We start from the raw sequence: 22771 nt of genomic DNA, 5'->3' as shown, positions 1-22771 counted from the left end.
TGAGCAGGAGGAGCAGCACATACTTAGAGGGTTTTAAGAGGTGCTTGTAAAGTGTAGTTGTAACCTCCATTCCATTCAATGCCCAGCGAGGCCTGGCCGAGAGGCACCTGAAGGTTATTTGTACAATTACGCTCTTTGTTGCTTTTACCATCATTCAAGTAAGGGTCCTATTAGACAAAGCGACTTTTAACGATAACTAATTAACGATAATTGATCGCAAACAAGACCTTATTGCTAACCTGAAATCGTTGACCATATTGCACAGAACGATAGTCGTTAGTTACAATTTTGACGATTGTTTACACCATTCACAAGTGGATCCACGACCACAGACAATTTTATGGGCCATTGATGTGAATGCAGCCACTCACATGATCCGCCATGCGCACCGCGAAAAAATGGACATGTCCTTGTGCGGATCGCGGCACGGATTTTCTTAATGATAATCGTCCCATGTAATAGGGTCCTTATACTAAAGGTGTTCAAATCTCTAAGGTGTATGGCGGCCTTCCAAACTTGTCAAATGTTAGTGGAGAAGAAAGTCAGGTATGCAGTAGTTTTGCCGCCTCATCCTTTTCAGCAGTCTGGCTGTACCTTACCACTCCCCTCTCCATAGAGATCACTTTGACAGTGACAAATATTTTTGTGTCTGGGGAGGTCAGAGGATAGATATCATTGAAGGTGTATGGTCGCCTTTAGGCCCTGTTCCCACTGAGCAAAACTAGCGGAACATGTTCATTCTTCAGCCTGTACAGGGCAGGAGCGCGCGCCTCCCATAGACTCCCATTATGAGCCGGAGGCTAACGGCATTCCGTGGCGGACAATTCCGCCGCGGAATTCCGCTAGTTTTGCTCAGTGGGAACGGGGCCTTAGTGTACAGCACCAAAGCAGACCATGTCCCCATGGTAACAGACTACAAACAAATCCTGTGTAGTCTGATCCTCAACTTCTGTCTAATGCAGGAGTAGGAAACCCTGGGTCTCCAGCTGTTGCAAAACTACAACTCCCATCATGCATGGGAGTTTCAGTTTTGCAGCAGTTGGAGGCCCAAGGTTTCCTTATCCTTGGTCTAATGTATCCAATGTATATTAGCATAAAGTATGAGGTAATGGCAAACAACCAATGATCATGCCAACCAATTACACCATGACATACCTAAGTGCAGAGGACACATCCATTTTGGTCACGGAGCTATCACTATACGTCCTGCCCCGACAAGCAGATTCCTGCTGCAGCTCAGATACTGTTGGGGAATCTGCGGTAGAGGATGGTGGTTGTAGTGGGAACTGGAAATGTTGGCTAGTTGGGCTCAAAGAGTGGTCCTTGGATTCAGGCATTGCTGGAGAAGTGCCCACAGACTGAGTGATGATCAGCTCCGGGTCCAGGACATAGAGCTCATCCTGACAAATTTCTAACACATAGTTCAAGTGCTCCTAGCAAGAGACAAGGAAGGTCAGGAGAACATAAAACACAGAACAATATTAGTATACAAACATGTATAAAAAGTGGTTGCTCTCGATTTCTGTTTATCTATCTCTGTGTATCCCTCAGAAGGCAGAGTTCAGCTCTGGGGGTCCTGACTCTCATTGAGAAGATGTAGGTGGTGTATGGAGATTTCGAGGCAATGCTCCTATCGAGCCTATCACTGCAGTTTTTAAAAACACAATGGAAACATTTATATTATTGAGATTACCTGTGCTCGATCAATCCTATAGAAGCGATCAGCAGTGGTGGCTGGGGAGGGAACATATAGAAGATTACTTTACAGTAATAAAGAAGGGAGGGTAACATTAAACTACAGGTAAAACACAGTGCAGGACAAATGCTTGACATATTCTATCAGGGTATTCAAAGTTATTATACTCCAGAGCTGCACTCACTATTCTGCTGGTGGGGTCACTGTGTACATACATTACATTATTATCCTGTACTGATCCTGAGTTACATCCTGTATTATACTCCAGAGCTGCCCTCACTATTCTGCTGGTGGGGTCATAGTGTGAATACATTACATTACTCATTCTGTACTGATCCTGAGTTACATCCTGTATTATACTCCAGAGCTGCACTCATTATTCTGGCGGGGAAATCACTGTTTACATACATTACATTACTTTTGATGTAACTCAGGATCAGTACAGGATAAGTAATGTAATGTATGTACACAGTGACCCCCACCAGCAGAATAGTGAGTGCAGCTCTGGAGTATAATACAGGATGTAACTCAGGATCAGTACAGGATAAGTAATATAATGTATGTACACAGTGACCTCACCAGCAGAATAGTGAGTGCAGCTGTGGAGTATGATACAGGATGTAACTCAGGATCAGTACAGGATCAGTAATGCAATGTATGTACACAGTGACCCCACCAGCAGAATAGTGAGTGCAGCTCTGGAATATAATACAGGATGTAACTCAGGATCAGTACAGGATAAGTAATATAATGTATGTACACAGTGACCCACCAGCAGAATAGCGAGGGCAGCTCTGGAGTATAATACAGGATGTAGCTCAGGATCAGTACAGGATAATGTATGTATGTGTGTATATATATATATATATATATATATATGTATATATATATATATATATATATATATATATATATATAAATCGTATGTTTAGCAGGAGCTACACAGTTTATATACCTCTGGGACATACATAAACAGCATAGCTCATGCGGCTACACCGTTTACACAACTCCCACTAATGTCAAGGTCAAACAAATGACGTAGGATGGCCAACCAGGATGTTTCCGGCATCCTTACCACCTCCTGCAGCCATTAATGCTTGTCCTGCCGGATGAGTGGACCGACTGCCTCCATTTTCCCAACTAGCAGGTCCCCCCCTATTAACACGACTTCACCCAATGTTGTGTAGGTGACATAGAGATACAGGATATACTCACAATCCAAGAAGCACCACTTTGGAGAGAGTTTCTGTGAGGACACGGTCTGAGGTCTGTTCGTTCCATCCTCCTGAATAATCACAAACAGGGCTTTAGTATTCATGATATGATGATCGGCTTTCTCTATAGTCCGTCATCCATGATATCCAATAGGCCTGAGACGACGCCAACACACTTAGGCTGATTGGTAAGGTGACCACAGACTGGGAGGACCACTAAACTGGCAGACGGATGCACACAGACACAGACAAGCATTAGCGTCAGCAAATACATCTGTAAAGGAGATGTATAAGGCTAGGGAAAAAAATAGCCTTGTTTTAACCTATAGACCAGGGGTAAGGAACTTTGGCTCTCCAGCTGTTGCAAAACTACAACTCCCATCATGCCTGGACAGCCAAAGGCTGTCCAGGCATGATAAGAGTTGTAGTTTTGCAACAGCTGGAGAGCCAAGCGTCCCTATACCTGTTATAGACAGCACCTCTATCATACAGAGGATGTGCCTGTTACTGCAGGTCAGCCCCATCCAGGTGAATACAGCTGCAACCACACAACCAGAAGCAGAATTGTGAAAGCAGCTCTGGGCTATACTATAGGGCAAATTGCAAAACTTTCTGCAGAAATAATATTTAAATATAAACTAATAATCACTTATGAAAAAAAAATAATAATTCAGCTACTATGGGCATAATAAAGAGCATGCAGCCAGCGTTATCCACCACACGTATACAATGCACAACACGACACAGGGCGCACGGCTGACACCTAGGAGCTTCACACACCTTCAGATCGAGACGCCTCAATATTGTGGGGTACTCGGGAAAATCCTGGGAACACAAAGTGATGCTGCCTTTACCCTCAGACAACTTTGTGTGATCTTATGACGCTAAATGCACTTTGTTCTACCTGAACTTTGTTTTCAGATTCCCATATTGACTACAGATGTAGCAGAGCTGTAGTTTTCATGTAGCTATAGTGCATTGGGATCGTTTTTTGGCAGTACAACATGATGTCATCCCACCATGTCCAGAGCGCAAAAGCATCTGTAGGTGTCTTGTGTATAAAATGCCTAGGGAAGGGACCATTCCAGGCCGGAAACGCGTTGTCTGAGTTAAAGAGGTACTCCGGTGAAAAGAATGGTTTTAGAATGAACTGGTTTCAGAAAGTTATACAGATATCTAATTTACTTCTATTTAAAAATCTTAAGTCTTCCAATACTTATCAGCTGCTGTATGTCATGAAGAAAGTGGTGTATTCTTTCCAGTCTAAAACAGTGCTCTCTGTGCAGGAAAGGTTTTCTATGGAGATTTGCTGCTGCTGTGAACAGTTCCTGACATGGACAGAGGTGGCAGCAGAGAGCACTGTGTCAGACTGGAAAGAATACACCACTTGCTGCAGGACATACAGCAACTGATAAGTACTGGAAGACAAGATTTTTCAATAAAAGTAATTTACAAGTCTGCATAACTTTCGAAATACAGTTGATTTGATTTTTTTTCCACCGGAGTACCCCTTTAAGAAATAAATTATCCTTAATACAAGTTTGGGATGGAGTCTCTGGTTGTGGCGATAAGAGGAAAGTCGTACTACTCCTCTCCTCCTTAATTCACAATCCAGGCTTGGGGCACACTAGAATATTCCCTAAGGAGCTGCTGAATCCTTACAATTTTCTTTGGCAGCCCCTTCTCTAGACTCCTTTATATCTCCAGCTTAAAACTCAATCCCGCTCTCAGCCTAAAAAAAAAAAAATGGTGCTTTTTAGGAAAAGAGAAAAAGAAGAAGAAAAAAAAAAAAGGGTGTTTGTAAAGAAAAGTGATGATTTCTACAGGGCAAAGCGTTGCTCAATTCGTATTTCCGGCCCTGAGAATGAGAAGGTGTCACTGCAGCCGGTTCCCTGTCGAGCGCTCGGGATTATGCGCCAAGTTAAATAAATCTAAATCCATTTGAGATGACCTCAGCGCTCAGGAGGGAGAGGGGGATTGATGGGAGAAATAAAGTGGCGGGTTTGGGATTCTGCCACATAAAACAGCTCAGTCTGGAATAATGTGAAGGACAAACTATTTCCATGATGTCAGCGCGTCCCTGCAGTGTTCCTGAGTGACATATGTGGGCACCGGGACGCTGAGAGCTTGTGGCATCTCCCTGCAGGGAGCCATACTGAGCTTAGGGGATATGCTGCTTCCTATACAGAGGAACCACTGTCAGTCTATGGATTTACTGCTAAGAGCATGGAGGGGATGATGGGAGGTGTAGTTTCTCTGCACCAGGACGGTCAGATGAACTATAACTCCTATCATGCCCTGCCTATAGGGGGAGATGCAGAGACACAGACTGATGCTTAGTGTAATGGCTCCAGCGTAGCTCCATAGAGTTTCCCAGACCAGATAAGTCTGGAAGTTGGCTCAATGTTTGGTTAGTTTCCTCTGAACCCATACCGATAGGTTCTTCGGCTTCTTAGGAGACTGCTCCTAGCATGTCTATTACAGACAAAACCTTCTATACAATGCTGTGGATTATACTGATGTTACATCAGCTAGGTTAGGCTTGGTTCACACTACACTTTTTTCATCCTTTTTGGGGGAAAAAAAAAAACGGATGAAAAAACAGATGCATTTGTGTGCATCCATTTTGATCCGTTTTTCCATTGACTTCCATTCTAAAAAAAATGGATCAAAATGCATGTTTTTTTTTTTTTAATGTACACAAAACTAAGGTCAGCTAGGTTTTTGTGTATGTTAAAAAAAAACAAACAAAAACGATGCGTTTCGATCCTTTTTTCTTATAATAGAAGTCAATGGAAAAAACAGATCAAAATGGATGCACACAAATGCATTCGTTTTTTCATCTATTTTTTCAAAAACGTACGAATAAAAAAAGGAATAAAACCATGTAGTGTGAACCCAGCCTAACATAAATAAATCTCTATTAGCAATCGTACCTACAAACGAAAAAACAAGGTGGCAGGAGGGGGTCATGGATATAACAGACAGAAGACAATTGGTAATCTATAGGCATGAGGTATTATCTATAGGCACTGGAGACACTGGATATACATTCTCTGTATATAAAAGTGTCTCAGTCAGCAGAAAAAAAACAAAAAACTTTTGATGTCACAGAAGTCTAGTTTCAAACCCTCACCGATCTCTATAACAAGGTTACGGCCTTTGCTCCCCGGCTCAGTACACTAGATGACCTCCATTGTAAGTGTATGGAGCTTGCCTAATGCAGCAAGAGGGGGAAAGGCAGTGATCAAAACTTTCGTATGTCACAAGTTTTTTTCTTTATTGGCTACAGAAGGTTTACACGTCCTAATGATAAGAGATGAGCAAACTCCAGCACGCTCTGGTATGTCCGAACCCAAGCATGCGGCATGAAGTTAGATGCAGCCCTAGGGCCACAGGCTGTATCCATGTTTTCCCGGACTCCCTAGCCACCGGTATTCAAATGCCGCATGCTCAGACTTGGACAAACCACAGCGTGTTGTAGTTCTGCTCATCTCTACTATTGATATCTGCATGTATATATAAATAGTATAGTATTGTCTGTGCTCTGCTGCTTTAGGCCATGTTCACACAACGTATATTTTCGTAAAAGTATTCGTGATTAATACAAAAATATACGTTACGTTGCAGTCTATAGAATCCCGGCTGGAGTGTATACATTCTGGTCGGGATCCCTAGCGGCGCCGCGAGAAACTGACATGTCAGTTTTCTGCGGCCGCTATTCAGTGCACACAGTGGAGCAAGCGGCTCCGGTCGCAAGCTCCATAGTGTGCAGTGGGGCGTTCTAAAGCGGGCACGCACTGATGTGTCCGCATCAGAACTCTGTGGTGCAAAAGATTATCCGGCTGGTACTGTCACAGAACGGCCGGTCTCATACCAAATGTGAACATAGCCTTACAGTACAAAAATCTACTGTGACTTTCATCCGGCAGCATATACTCTATAGTACAGGCTGCATGGGCAGAGACACCTTACAGCAGGGATGGGGAACCTACGGCCCTCCAGCTGTTGCAAAACTACAATTCCCATCATGCCTGGACAGCCAAAGCCGAAGGCTTTGGCTGTCCAGGAATGATGGGAATTGTAGTTTTGCAACAGCTGGAGGGCCGTAGGTTTCCGATCCCTGCCTTACAGTATAAAAAGTAGAGTATATGGTCTGCAATACAGAAAGAAATGTGTCATCTTACCGTACGCTATAGGTGCATGGAACCTTGGTACAACGGAGTAGAACAAACTGAGATCCAGCAGGTTTCTTCTGGATAAAATCACTTCTTTATTCCATCTCCATACACACAATAGGCTTAGAAGCAAGAAAATCCTATCTAGGTCAGACTGGAGGCATCAAACAGAACGACGCGTTTCAGATCCTATGGTCTAAAGACCATGAAATCTGCCTGTTTGGTGCCTCCAGCCCGACCTATGTAGGATTATCTAGAACTATTGTGTATATGGACGTGATGTTATTTGGGATAAAGCGATTATATACAGAGGAATCCATCTGGATCTCACTGCTGCACCTGAGGATAGGTTTCCGCGTACCCACAACATACGGTAAGCTGACACACTTATTCCTCTTCCGTACTGCTAAGTATATACTCTCCTTTGTGCACTATATGGTGCAAGAATCCAGATTTTATCCAGAAGAATCATATTCTACCACTCTGCAATACAGACAGCAGTGACGGAGACCCCTTCACAGCCGCCTCACGGCCAGAATGAGGATTTAACTGGGTCATGGGCTGAGGCTCCAGTGTCATGGCACATTACTGTGTGGGAGGAAGGAGGAGGACCCATTGTGGGGTACAAGCTGCACTTGTGTGACCTGTTATACGCCTGTACAATTACCTTGGATGCAACTGATACATAGTTAAAATGTTTGAGGTCTAAGAATACAAAAGACGCACTTTCTAGCCAACAGATTTAATGCCAACACAGCAGTGCCCGTTTATGCCCATAGATGCCTATTTCCAGGCCCGGCTAAGCAGTGTGTGCGTACAGTAAATGGGCGGCTGATTAGTATGTGTGTACAGCGTGTCCTTACCTCCTGGAGCTGCTGTATGTGTATACGACACGTCTCAAGATCACTGTCTCCAGGGACCACAATAACTCCCAGTGGGAGAGCTGCAATCACCAGAAAGGGAATAAAACACAGAGAAACAGGGAGTGAATTAAATAGAGGAAGAAAAAGGAGAGGAGGGGGGTGGGGGGAATAAAAGGGCACAGGGGAGTGGTGGGGGGCAAAAAGAGGAGCGGGAGGACCGAAAACAAGAAGACAGTGCACATATTCAGTCTTGCTTATATTTGCTATACATTGTAAGCATGGAAGGAAGGATGATAGGACTATCTACACAAGACACAGCAACAGGATATTTCTAAAAGAACGGTTTCCCAACTTGTGCCTCTCCAGCTATTGCAAAACTACAGCTCCCATCATGGGATGACGGCCGGCAGCTGGAGAGCCACAGGCTGGGGGGGTATACTGTTCTATAGATTTGATTGGTGGGGGCCGAGACCCTCAATGATTGTTAAAATAAAAGTGCAGAAGTTCAACACAGCAATGCGCCCCTTAAGGCCCTATTCCACGGAACAATTATCAGTTGTATTCGGCCGATAATCAGCGCGTGGAATAGAAGGCAACGATCAGCCGACATCGCTCATGTTGGCTGATCGTTGCAATCGTTTTTCTTTCAACCATGTTAAAAGACAAACGACTGGGATAGCAGCGATAAGCTGCCGTCGTCCCACGGAACAGAAGCGGCGACAGCAGACTGACACTATCCTCTAGCGATCTAGAGATCCCCCGGCAGCCCCTTCCACACTCACCCGCTTGCTGCCGCCGCGTGTGATAGCCATGGCAGCGAGCAGGGAACGAGGAGCAAACGAGCACTGACAGTTGGCCCGTGGAATAGTGCCTTTAGCTTCTGATCAGCTCTGATCAGAGAGGGGAAAGACTGGTTTACAGGCTCATAAAAAATCTGCACAGTCTGTACAGGGCTGTGAGATGGAACCGATCAGAAATAAAGAGGAACCACAGCGGTTAGTATATATGAGCCCCCACCATCAAAACTTATGACATGTCACATGTTTTATAAAAAAGAAATGGCTACCCTAACTAGAAAAGTGTATGATCTCTGGGGGTACAACCACTCAGACCCCAGGGTCTGCTAAAGAGTGGTGGTCACACAGTGGACTGCAGCCCCTTCACTGTCTATGGGACCACCAAGAACATTGCCTGGCTACTTCCTGTACTCCCACAGACCATGACCAAAGCAGTATTGTGCATGCATAACAGCTGCTCTATTCAGAGCCTGGGGTCATACACTTATCAACTATCCTATAAGGCTTGTTGGTGGGACAACCCACCTTCAAACAACCACCCTCCATGTTATAGCCTCTATGACTTTTAAACATATTCGTATATCATTTTATTTAGCCAAAATGAATCTTTACCTAAGGGCAAAAAAGCTTTAAAGTTTTGGCCACTAGGTGTCTCCCTTTTATGCAATGTTGCCTGCTTGTTGCTAGGGGCATTCTGTCTCTAGTGACAGACAGACCAGGACTGAACACATGAAGTAGGGGGCAGGACTTAGCATGATCTGTGTGCAAACCTAAGCCATGTTCCTACATGCCTAACCAGTCTGCCTGCTGAAAATGATCCAAATATCTCTGAAAGGTTAATCATGGCTTCCCTTTAATCTCTGACCACTCATAATGCTATGGGCAGCTGTCCCTTGTCTAAATACCAGTGTACCCACTGCTTTATGTCCACAGTGCTAAAGTGTAATCTCCCCATGACTTCTCAGCATCAGAGGGACTTCTGTACTTAGTGTTACCCCTTCCTTCCTTGAGGGAAACATTGTGTAACAAGCATTGACCGGCTTTAATTCCCAGAACCAATGAACACATAATGACATCACCACTCTCAGGTTATTATAGGACCAGTCCCATTGGCTCAGCTCTTTATTATATGGACATAAAAAGTTTGTGACCTGCTGCTTTTCTATGATCTGAAAACAGTTCTGGGACCTACTACATACTTCATGTACACACACATTGGCACAGGTCATGTTGCTTCTGTAACAGCATATGAGGTCACAACTCTACAACTATAATAGTCACTGCTCATAAATATATATGGCACAGTAAATGGTTGCTGTAATAAAACCCTGCTGAAAAGTTTCGACACCGTCCCCTCAAACTTCAGCTTTAGAGAAAGAGATTGGACTGTTACATGCAATGCAATACTCACAGGCTTCCCTCAGCTTCTCCTTGTCATAATGCAAAGCCTCATAGTCATGCATGGAAATACGACTGACGCGCAGGCGTAATCTGTCTGGGACCGGCTGCTGACTAAACACAAAAAGACACGTTAGAGAACCATGATGGCACATTGGCACTGACCTTCTATGAACAAGGACATGACTATTATATTAGGGAACTGTATTATAAGCAATTCCCCAATACAATTCAGTTGTATACTGGAGTGATTCTACTGGAATATTAAGACACTGCATAGACCCTTACTCGTTCAGCTGAGGGATAGATGTCCGCCTTTTGGTTTTCTGAATAAGGTTAGCTTGGTTGCGCAGACTAATCTTTACTACAGAGGGCCCCAACTTGCACGGTTCACCATCGACCTGCATGGGAATCGACTTGTACGTCCGTAATAGGACCTCTCGGCACTGGTGCAAGCGTTCTCCATGTCCTCCAACCTGTAGAGCAGCCTGTGGGTAAGAGGTGGGAAATTAGAGAAATGGAACAGCAATGAATGGATATAACACAGTGTAAAGCATCTACAACCAGAAAACGGGGGCTAAACGGAGTGTCCAACAGACTAAGCCCCCTTCACATTAGTATACAGACACAAAACATATACAGATGTCTATCACAATGCTGTGAATGGGAATCAGTTGTGTCTATAGGATTTGTGCACGCTGGATAATAATATGCAATGCAATATCTGGAGACTACAATGCATGAGCAGAATCAATCTGTGCTGTGTATACATGCGTTAGTTATGAAGTGAGAGTGGGCATGCTTTTTTAGACTGTGTTGTTGCAGCACCAGGCGGGAGCATGCAATTGTTTCTATATAAGAGACAGCGCTGCCACCTAGTGGGAGTATTTGCAAAGACAGCACAGAGGCTGGAAGGTACTGCTCCACAGTACTGACACAAGTGCTACACTACCACCTCAGGCACATACATGCATGAGCGTGCACGCTGCCATTAGCTGGGTGTATATATCGCAAGCAGAACCTACACAATAAGGAAATAAATCAACCAAGAGCAAGGTGACTGTCACAAGGACAATTACAGTACCAATGATGCCATAGTGAAGCCAATCACTTCTATACATCCGTCATCATGCCTCTGAGGTTCAAAGTCATGGTGCTCACCGGGGTTGCCCCATGGCATGGTGCCAGCACAGTACCTATAGAGAAAAAAAACACAAGAACCAACAGACTAAGTGTTAATGTGTAAAGGAGTTATAAGATAGACGACCAATATTAGATCTGTGGGGATTGGACTCCCGGCATCTTATCAGGTGACTAAAGAAGCCCTGGTGCGCTGTTGAGCAATGTGGCCTCTTCTTTACTACATTGTACAGTTTGCAAGAGTTGTGCAATGTACTGAGGCTTATAGACATTTAAGTAAATACGATTAGGAAGCAAATGTATGGTGCTATACATGATAAACAATGAGAATCTGTCAGCACCCAGGTCCTACCACTGATGCTGACAGTTTGCTGTAGCTGGAAGTCCACTAGTGAACATGGTACCTTTTGGTAATTTGTCCATGGAGTGGATTATGGGCAATCCCAAGTCTCTTACTGTAATAAAAAGTCAAAGAGGAGTTGGGCCTCAGCATTTGTGCCACACTCAACAACACCTCACCACTGCTTCCTCCTCCCTCTTCTTCACAAATAATCAATGCTGTCCGGCCTCCTGCTCACTGATGCTGTCAGTCAGTACCTGCCAATAGAGGACTGATCTGCAATCAGATATAGTTGAATCCTCCTAACCTGTGTAGGAGATGTGGTCTTGGGGTAACTCACCTGCCTAGAGACCGCAGTTCATTTTTTAGATCGATTCCCCTGATGGACATGAAATATAGAATTCCCAATCAGGGCCCAATTAGTTTAGTGTTTTTTTTAATACAATGATGGGGGGGGGGGGGACTATATATTTATTTTTTATTTTTCTCATCATTGTATTAAAAAATTTATTTTAAAACAAATTTGGACCTGATGAGAAAAACTAACTCTATTTCATTTCCGTCAGGGGAATCGAACCAAAGAATGAACTGCTGGTGGTCTCTAGACAGCAGAGTTACTCCTAGACCAAAGCTCCAAAACATTTGAATTCAGAGATTCAACTATCTGTGAGTGTTTCTTTCAGACATAACCCGCCTACAGGGGACTGATCTGCAATCAGAGACACTGGCTGACAGCTGAGCGAGCAGGAGGCTGGGCAGCATTGATTATTCATGAAGAAGAGGGAGGAGTGGTGAGGTGGCACAAACAACTCCTGTTCGACTCTTCATTACAATAGGAGACCTGAGAATATGCATAATCGGCTGCATGGACAAATTAACAAAAGGTAACACGCTCACTAGGGGAATGCCAGCTACAGTACACTGTCAGCACCTTAGGTAGGGCGTGGGACGTGACAGATTCTCTTTATTCAGCCGATCAGCGGGGAGTGAATTTCTAACACCTGTAAAGGTTCATACACACAGCATGCATCATGTATGTTAGCATACAGGGCCATTATGTGTCAGTAACACACCATGTGCCATCATATGATACCTCCATAAAGGTGCTGTAATGTCACCCAGAGGTAATTGTAAAAGAGAACATACAACAAGGCAAAAATCTGTGTATGTGTCCATGTCTCTAATCATACAACACAGATTCCTAGCATGACCATGTGTATGCGCCCTAAGGAGGGTGTGAATAGGATGAGAACACATTGCAGGAGATTAAACATTCAAACATGCTATGTACATGTGGCATTACTACGTACCGAGGGATGTTCAGAAACACCAAGCACTGTAACTTCAGCTCCTGAATTTTAGCTGTCAGGTCAGTGCCGTCACACTGGAAATACAGAAAATTAGAAATGTCAAAAAGCCGCATTCACTATTCTGCTGGTGTGTACATACATTGCATTACTTATCCTGTACTCATCTTGAGTTACATCCTGTATTATACTCCAGAGCTGAACTCACTATTCTGCTGGTGGGGTCACTGTATACATACATTACATTATTACCCTGTTCTAAACTTCATCCTGTGTTAGCGTATATGCACACACAGTATTTGTCGCTGAATATTCTGTGCAGAATCCGCTGCTCGGCCCCGCAAGCTCCCACTTCCCTCTCCGCCGGCTCCCTTATATGCTCTGGCGGATTCCGCTGTCCGCAAAAGAATTGATATGACAATTGTTTGGCCAGAGCATATAATGGAGCCTACTCCGTGTGCATATACCCTTATACTTCAGAGCTGCACTCACTATTCTGCTGGTGAAGTAAGTGTACATATATTACATCATTATTACACAACGGGATTTCATGGCCATCAAAAAGATGTCTGTTATTTATCATGATCATTATAGACGACTGCCATTAGCAAATACAGACTTTTTTGGCAGCCATATGCAAAGTCAGCTGCAAAATCCTGCCGTGTGAACTTAGCCTTACCCTGTTCTGAGTTATTCTCCAGAGCAGCACTCACTATTCTGCTGGTGGGGTCACTGTGTACAAACATTACATTACTTATCCTGTACTGATCCTGAGTTACATCCTGTATTATGCCCCAGAGATGCACTCACTATTCTGCTGGTGGGGTCACTGTGTACATACATTACATTACTTATCATGTACTGATCCTGAGTTACATCCTGTATTATACCTACAGAGCTGCACTCACTATTCTGATTGTCAAGTCTTGAACATGTGAACAGGGCCTACTGTCAATTTCCTGATATAAAAGACAACAAGTTCTGTGTAGGTCCAGAGCTAGAAGTCTGTAGAATTGTGATCGCAGCTCTGGAGTATAACCGATCAGCACAGGATAAGTAATGTAATGTATACGCTTATACACTATACAAGTAATTCTGTTTGCTGGTATGAATGACCGTCTCACTTCTAGTCTAGTTGCCCCAGTTTTTTTCTTTGCCTGAATATTCTGCTGAGTCAACATATAAGTAATGATCCGGCAACTTACAACAACTCGGATGTGTTTGGCCAAATCTCGGGAGCTTCCGGTTAAGAAGTCTGAGAAGGCGGTCTGCATGAGAAGAAGGAAGGGCAATAAGCACTTGCAAGAGGCAGATAAGACTATAAACAAAGAAAGAGCGGATGGACTCACCCCGGCGTAGAACATCTTATTGCGGAATCGGCTGTTGAATTTCTCAGGGTTAGCCTCTAAAGAAAGAAAAAATATGCCGGTGACAATTTATTCCATGCATTTCTCTGCAGATCACTAAAAATGTGTTGTGAAAAATTTCCACAGCAAATCCATGATGTGTAAATGTTCCCTTAAAGTGGACCTACTGTATCAGCAGCTTTTACCGACTACAGTAAAGGTAGGGTACAATAGGGTTTCTTACCCTGAATCAGGAGATATCACTCTTATTGCAATCTGCCGCTCCAGCGCTGAGATAGAAGCTTTAATGGGTTTATGCAAATGAGGAGATCACACTCTTATTTTAATCCACCACTCCAGTAGTGAGATAAAAGCTTTAAAAGGTTTATGCAATTTAGGGCAATAACCCTATGCCCACAAGTAAACGCCCACTCTGTTTATTGTGGGCCCAATATTGCTGGACTGTTGCAGCCCAGGGAAAGCCCTATGGGCTTCATCTCCTAATTTGCATAAATCCAGGTCCAAACGGAGCCCAATGACTTCAGTTGAATCCATCTGGTTTCTGGTATGGTGTCCATCATGCTGTGTCATTTTGTCTGGTATTTTGGACAGGATCTTTGATACAGGCATCCAACAACCTACCCTAAGTGCTTTATCAGACAGGTGTGATGATCAGCTGAACAGGTTTATACGGCTTTGTGTACTAGGGCCAGTGTTTGCTCATAAAGTCATTGTTACCCCTCAATAAATCACGGGCCTTAGGTTGCCCATCTCCATATGTAATAGGGGATGGATGGCTATTTAAAATAAAGGACCACATGGGTGATCCAGCTAACATTTATGGGACCCTCCCCGCTCTACACTACGGCCTTGTAATAGTTTCTGCAAATAAACAGGGATCTAGGAGATCGCCCTTTGTTTACCTGCGGGGTTGGGCTGTGTAATAGGACCATAAGACGTGACTTCTCACCTGCACTAAACATACAAGGCGGGACTATGGGAGCTGCTGTAAAGCCTCCTGTACACACTTCTTTCTGTCTACATGAGGTGTGATGCTTAATGCTATGAAGTTACCAATAATCACTTGTTACCATGTGAAAGTAGTAACTGTATTTCCCATAAAACCAAGGGGTTCGGGGAAGATAGCTGTCTGTTTTGTTTAGGCATGGGACAGTAGTATAGATTTCCAGGAGGGACTGTTGTAGGGTTTTCCAGGAGGGACTGTTGTAGGGTTTTCCAGGAGGGACTGTTGTAGGGTTTTCCAGGAGGTATAGTAGTAGGGAGTTCCAGGCTGGGACAGCTGTAGGGAGTTCCAGGCTGGGACAGCTGTAGGGTTCTCCAGGAGGGACAGGAGTTGGGTTCTCCAGGAGGGACAGGAGTTGGGTTCTCCAGGAGGGACTGGAGTTGGGTTCTCCAGGAGGGACTGGAGTTGGGTTCTCCAGGAGGGACTGGAGTTGGGTTCTCCAGGAGGGACTGGAGTTGGGTTCTCCAGGAGGGACTGGAGTTGGGTTCTCCAGGAGGGACAGGAGTTGGGTTCTCCAGGAGGGACAGGAGTTGGGTTCTCCAGGAGGGACAGGAGTTGGGTTCTCCAGGAGGGACAGGAGTTGGGTTCTCCAGGAGGGACAGGAGTTGGGTTCTCCAGGAGGGACAGGAGTTGGGTTCTCCAGGAGGGACAGGAGTTGGGTTCTCCAGGAGGGACAGGAGTTGGGTTCTCCAGGAGGGACAGGAGTTGGGTTCTCCAGGAGGGACAGGAGTTGGGTTCTCCAGGAGGGACAGGAGTTGGGTTCTCCAGGAGGGACAGGAGTTGGGTTCTCCAGGAGGGACAGGAGTTGGGTTCTCCAGGAGGGACAGGAGTTGGGTTCTCCAGGAGGGACAGGAGTTGGGTTCTCCAGGAGGGACAGGAGTTGGGTTCTCCAGGAGGGACAGGAGTTGGGTTCTCCAGGAGGGACAGGAGTTGGGTTCTCCAGGAGGGACAGGAGTTGGGTTCTCCAGGAGGGACAGGAGTTGGGTTCTCCAGGAGGGACAGGAGTTGGGTTCTCCAGGAGGGACAGGAGTTGGGTTCTCCAGGAGGGACAGGAGTTGGGTTCTCCAGGAGGGACAGGAGTTGGGTTCTCCAGGAGGGACAGGAGTTGAGTTCTCCAGGAGGGACAGGAGTTGGGTTCTCCAGGAGGGACAGGAGTTGGATTCTCCAGAAGGGACAGGAGTTGGGTTCTCCAGGAGGGACCGTAGATGGGTTTTCCAGGAGGGACAGTAGTTGGATTTTCGGGGGGGGGGATTGTTAGGTTTTCCAGGACGGATAGTAGTTAGGTTTTCCAGAAAGTGGCCCCCCTAAATTACCGGTCTATACAAATATGTAACACTTGTGACTTGTGACACACGTAGGTGACATTACCTCTGGACTCATGGAATTCCAAGGTTACACGAGCGTCAAATCCCAGGCTAAAGTAGTTATTGAACACATCTAGAGGCAGCTGTAGGGAAGGAGACAGATATTACAACCACAGGATATGTACGGTATATGCTACTTCCTAATAACCATTACACACAATCTTGTCCTCACTCACTTTATCTGTTGCTCCTTCTCCTCTGTCCTCTTCACCGGCTTCAAAGTTTCGCTCAACTTCCAGGTTCCACCTGTCCAGCTGGACCACCGGACCCTCCTCCACATGGCTCAGGATTTTAGAGAGGGGCTCATCTGTGTAACCCTACAGAAACAATATAGGACACATAAGCACAAGAGAATATAGGGTTACCGTGAGGGTAAGTGGTTGCTTGACCTCATTGTGGCAGAAATAAGGATTTTCCTAGGATATAAGAAAATGTGGGATTGCTGCCTATTCTCACAACTAGGGGAAGGTGAAATAACAACTCATCTTGGCACACAACAGAGTGTGAGAGCTACACGTATTCCAGCACATAGGAGAACCCTGAATCACAGCCTATTCTGGAAAGAAGAAAGGTGGATAACCTCCTCTAGCACATGAGAGAAGACAGATGCGTGGCTCATTTTTCTAAATGGGGGCAGAAGAAAAATATGCTGCCAGACAGAGGTGTCTGGTGATAGTTTATCTCTCTAAGAACAAAGGGACTAGGAATGCTGAATTCTAAATTGCCTGACACTTCTCTTCCCCAAGAGTCAGGAGGAACTATACACATAGACACTGGGTGCTTGCTTGATCCTGTTAACTTTAATTCCCAAGTCTAAAGCAAGTTAAAGGTGTTACCCATGGAGGAATAAAAAAAGACATGACCGCATCTCAGTCACATGTTAGTGGATAACTAGCTGATCAGAGGGATCGCTGGCAGGACTATTCTAGCTTGGCATATAATCCCCAATTATGACATACTGATTGTAAGGAAAGCTACGTCCACTAGGTGGCACTGTAAAGCAAGTTCTTGTCCATCTGGAAATGAAGTATGCACAGTTCACATTTAAATCAAAAAGAAAGGGAGGAGAGAGGGAGAGAGACAGAAAAGGAGAGGTAGAAGAGAAAAAGAAGAGAGAGGGAAAGAGAAGAAAAAAGGGAGAGGGATAAGAGATATATAAAAGGAGAGGGAGAAAGAATGAGAGAAAATAGGAGAAAGAGAGAGAGAGGGAGAAAGAAGAGAGATAGAAAAGGGGAGAGAGAAAAGGGAAGGTAGAAGAGAAAAAGAGGAGAGAACGGGAGAGAAGAGATAGAGAGGGAGAAGAGATAGAAGAGAGAGGAAGAAGAAGAGAGAGAGACAAAGAAAAGAGATAGAAGGAGAACAGAAAGTGGATAGAGAAACAGAGAGAAAGAAGAGAGAAAGACAAAAGAAGAGAGATAGAAAAGGGGAGAAAAGGGGAAAAAAGAAAAAGAGGATAGAGAGAAAACAGAAGAGAAAGATAGAAGAGAGAAAAGTAGAGTGAAAAGAGAAGAGAATAGAAGAGAGACAGACACTCCTTGCATCCGCTGCCTCTTTGGACAGGAGTTAAGGATCTTCCTCTTACTCAGGTTGTAGGGTTTTTGAACATCTCATATAGGGAACAGCATGAGATCAGACCCGTATTCAGTGGTGGCTTTAGGACTCGGCGGCTAGCTTGGCTCTTTCCAACAGATGGAGAGAGCCAAGTGCAACGACATTTCTTATGACAATGGATCCCTATGGTAGGAAAGACACCTTCAAGGAACTTTAGGGCATTTTTCTGCACAGGGTGATTACTGCCCCATGTAAGAGACCCAGGGAACAGCTAACAAAAACCAAAACACTGATCTTCTGGTGCTAGAAATCAGGGATATTCAGTCGCATATCTACCAGGAGATGTGCGTCCGACAATGGTGTAAGTGAAGGGCCACAGAAATAATTCTATGTAAAAGGCTCCTCTATGGAGCGCAGAGGCTTGTATAGGGTAGCCATCTAGTTGGGAATCTCCCCCTGCTGTACACAGCTTACCATGGAAGAGACTTACCCCTCCCCAGTTCAGTGTTCTTGCCAGATCATTGCCGGTGCCTAGAGGGAGGATGGCTACAGGTGGAGGAGGAAAGAGGTGCAGCTGATCCAGCACAGAGAGAATCCAACCAACCTGCAGAAGTAGCACAATTATATGAGAATAAAACCAGACAATAACTGAAGAGGGCGCTACATGTCATGTACAGCTATGGTGTAGGCCATGGGTTCAGTGTCTACATAGAATGAAGACAACTTGTTTGTTTGTCCTTATACACAGGGAATTCAGTAGGGAGCAGATGACACACTATGCCAGGGATAATGCTGCAGATCTGGGAGCTCTGGGAAGAACAAATGTTACGCTCCGCAGTCTTATTTATTTGTTCTGGCTGAAGAGATCTCTAAAATTATCAGCAAGAATCACACAGATGTATCTGGAGAAAACAACCCAGGCCGCAGTACACGGCGTCCCCGAACGACGCACAGAAGTCAGAGAGAAACACGAGACTCACAGTGCCATCACCTCCGCACGCCAGGATACGCAAGGATGGAACTTTCCGATACATCTCTAACCTGCCAACAGATAGACGGAGGGATGATGTGAGTGTACGGTACACAGAGGGGACACATCATACAGGGAACAGCACATATTACACAGCACATATTACAAGGAGTACAGGATCTCATACACATATCCATAGCACTAGATTACAGGTACTCTCTAGGATTAAAGCATGGCAGCTTTCTTTCCAAAAACAGTACTGTACCTGTCCCCAGGTTATCTGTGACAAACAACCACATTACACAATCTTCATTATGACAACTTAAAGGGGTTATCCAGCTCTACAAAAACACGGCCACTTTCCTCCAGAGAAAACACCAGTCTCCAGTTTAGGTGTGGTTTGCAATTAGGCTCCATTCATTTCAATGGAACTGAGTTACAAAACCTGTACCCAAACTGGAGACAAGAGTGGTGCTGTCTCTGGAGAAAAGTGGCCATGTTTTTGTAGCGCTGAATAACCCCTTTAAACCGTTAATATCACACCTATCGCTGGTACAAGTTGGGAGAAGAGCACAGCAGAGCGCTTCTCTCCCATCTCTCTCCTCACTGCAGGAGATTATATAGACAACGGGCCTGTCTCCTTCTGAGCTCAGTGATCAGATGAAGGAAGCTTATAAAGCTGTCATTGATTTTAATGGGAGCTTCAATGCAGGACCATGTGGAAAAAGTAACGCTACTTCTTTTCCCACACAGTATCACATCTTACATCGAAGATTTTTTTTTTCTTTTACAAGAAACCGTATAATGTTTTGGATGCAGAAATTGATGCAGTTTGAGCACCAAAAGCCAACCCTTTATCTGTCAGCAAAGCTTTTGTACCTAACATGAGATCATTTCCTTATAGAGACTGGTGGCACCTCGCTAGGATAGGCCACATGTCTGATTAGCGGAGACCTGACTCCCACCAATCCTGAGAGTAAACTCAGATAGTATCCTCTGTTGCATTGCTTGGCTTTTTCTGCATTGCTGTATAAAGACCCAATAAGGCCAATGCCTATCCATGCAGCTGCTGAGGGGATGCCAAGTGGATCGTCGCAGATTAGGGCAGATCAGCGAGATCAGCCCTCATTTGCAGTGCCTTCAGAAGGCCCAATTAAATGCCTGTCCAGGTGACACAAACAATATTAAGCAAGTTTGCAATTGACATTCATTTTTTTTTTTTGGTCATGCTTAAATACAAAGCTATACTTACTTGTATCCAGGTCCAGTCTCCCGAAGTAAGAATTTCAGTCTTGTGCTGCTTGGAAAAATAGAGACTAGGGGGCCTATACCACGGAGCGATAGTCGGCCGAATTGGCCTGATTGGGCAGATCATCGCTCGGTGGAATAGAGAAAACGATCAGCCGATGATCATGTCATCGGCTGATCGTTTAATGAGGCCCAAACCTAAAATCATCGGTCACCCACTGCGCATAGCTTCGAGGAATAGCGGTGCGTGGCAGGCGACTGACAATTTGAGAAGCAGCACACATTAGCTAGCAAAGCAAAACAAAGCTATACTTACTTGTATCTAGGTCCAGTCTGCTGGTTGAAAAAAAAAGAGACCAAAAGCAGGAAGTCCTGGGCATCTTAGCGCTCACAGAGAAGGCAGTCATGAGATTAATGGACACATTGAGCCTTGACACTCTGTACTTGCTGGGACTTCCTACGCTTAGGGCCCTATTCCATGGGCCGAACAGGGCCCGATCTACGATGTAAACGAGCGCCGATCTGCTAGATCGCCACTCGTTTACTGGGCCTATTCCACAGCCCAACAATCGTTAGCGAGGGCTGCAGGGACATAGTTACAGATGTCCTAGCAGCATTCATTACCTAGCAGGACTTCTCCTTCGCTCCGTCTTCCTCCATGGGTCCCCCGGTGCAGCATCAGCTTCGGTGACACCTGACCGAGCTGTCAGACCGCTCAGCCAATCACAGGCCGGGACCGCCGCGGCCAGTGATTGGCTGAGCGGTCTGACAGCTCAGTCAGGCCGCTTCAGAGTTGATGCTGCGCCGCGGGACCCAGGGAGGAAGACGGAGCGAAGGAGAAGTCCTGCTAGGTAATGTATGCTGCAAGGGCTGCAAGGACATCGGTAACGATGTCCCTGCAGTCCTCGCTAACGATTGTCGGGCTGTGGAATAGGCCCAGTAAACGAGCATCGATCTAGCAGATCCGCGCTCGTTTACATCGTAGATTGGGCCCTGCTCGGCCCATGAAATAGGGCCCTAAGCGTAGGAAGTCCCAGCAAGTACAGTGTCACGGCTTAATGTGTCCATCAATCTCATGACTGCCTTCTCTGTGAGAGCTCAGATGCCCAGGACTTCCTGCTTTTGGTCTCTTTTTTTCAACCAGCAGACTGGACCTAGATACAAGTAAGTATAGCTTTGTTTTTAAGTATGATAAAATAATAATGAATGTAAATTGCAAACTTGCTTTATATCACATCTACTGTTGATTTTAGAAAATTATAAAGATAGTGACACTTTAAATGTTTGTGAGCAAGTTCAGTCATGGCAAAAATTGGATGAAAAAAAGTTATGAACTGCAGACCACCCCCCAAAAAGCAAGAACCCCCCCAAAAACACAACATAAGGACTAAAATATGGATATAAAAGACAAAAGTAGAACACTGCTCCGTTTACGTCCTAGACTCAATGCAGAATGTTATCCAGCTTCCTCCAGACTCTCATAGGCCGAGAGCTGTGATTCATACATTATTTGTGCAGTTAAGTGAGCACTAACTCTTTCTATAGTTGGAGGTGTAAATCACACTGAGCAGAGTCACAGGGTAAGCAGCTTGTTATATAACCATGAGGTGTTTTGTGAGCAAACTGTTCCATATAAATAACACCCGATCGCTTTCACTGCTCGGAAAACTGGAGAGCTTCTATTATGACCTTACAATAGGATTCCAATATGTGACATTCCTGGTCCTGGATTGGATCTGAGCATCTACTTATAATACACTTTTAGCAAAGTTTTTTTAATAGCGAAAAGCCATATTTTATCCTTTGGCGCAAGGACAAGCAGTAAATACAATAGTAAAAGCTGAATACTCACGCTTCCTTCGGGCCACCTTGACTGAGGTCAAACACCTGTCGTGGATTCAGATACCACATGAAGGACTGAAGGATCTTCACACCCTATTGGGGATAGAGACCAAATTCATCAGACTGCTCCCAATAACATCAAGAGATCCGTACACATCCTGCAGCTCGGAAAATCTTATTACACATGGTTTTCAAGCGTAAATGCAAAATTCTACACCTTAAATAAGGATTCTATTATATGATTCCTTAATACCAGAAATGGAAGAATCCGCCTATAATGTGTTGTTGCATGAATGCATGGGCGGCCATCTTCTGCAGCCAGGGCAGTATACCCATGCAGCACCACCTCAGGTGCTTTAAAGTATTTCATGGCATCCACTAAAATCAATGGCCACATGACTAGAATATGCCATCACTGCATGATTGGTGGGGTCTAACCTCTGGGACCCCCATCAAGAAAGAGAACAAAGGAAATGCAGGACCAATCCTCTGC

The 22771-nt window shown here is 44.9% G+C and overlaps 1 protein-coding gene across 7 annotated transcripts in view; it reads right to left on the bottom strand.

The window, feature by feature from the left end:
- The window catches only part of DGKZ (diacylglycerol kinase zeta), a 166433-nt gene that overhangs the window by 17064 nt on the left and 126598 nt on the right, over positions 1-22771 (bottom strand). For 6 of the 7 annotated variants that reach the window (XM_069965347.1, XM_069965346.1, XM_069965349.1 and 3 more), the window contains 16 exons: positions 22289-22371; positions 19199-19259; positions 18709-18822; positions 16844-16984; positions 16672-16750; positions 14283-14338; positions 14139-14201; positions 12937-13010; positions 11231-11342; positions 10435-10634; positions 10160-10260; positions 7952-8031; positions 3691-3735; positions 2912-2981; positions 1694-1734; positions 1156-1433 (listed from right to left, as the gene is read on the bottom strand). In XM_069965347.1, coding sequence (XP_069821448.1) covers positions 1156-1433; positions 1694-1734; positions 2912-2981; positions 3691-3735; positions 7952-8031; positions 10160-10260; positions 10435-10634; positions 11231-11342; positions 12937-13010; positions 14139-14201; positions 14283-14338; positions 16672-16750; positions 16844-16984; positions 18709-18822; positions 19199-19259; positions 22289-22371 — 1598 coding nt within the window. The remainder of the gene's footprint in view (positions 1-1155; positions 1434-1693; positions 1735-2911; positions 2982-3690; positions 3736-7951; positions 8032-10159; positions 10261-10434; positions 10635-11230; positions 11343-12936; positions 13011-14138; positions 14202-14282; positions 14339-16671; positions 16751-16843; positions 16985-18708; positions 18823-19198; positions 19260-22288; positions 22372-22771) is intronic. The other variant, XM_069965344.1, reaches the window with a different exon arrangement.

Source organism: Dendropsophus ebraccatus, chromosome 4, assembly GCF_027789765.1.
Source record: "Dendropsophus ebraccatus isolate aDenEbr1 chromosome 4, aDenEbr1.pat, whole genome shotgun sequence".
Classification (NCBI taxonomy): domain Eukaryota; kingdom Metazoa; phylum Chordata; class Amphibia; order Anura; family Hylidae; genus Dendropsophus; species Dendropsophus ebraccatus.
This window is presented reverse-complemented; position numbering and strand designations above follow the sequence as displayed.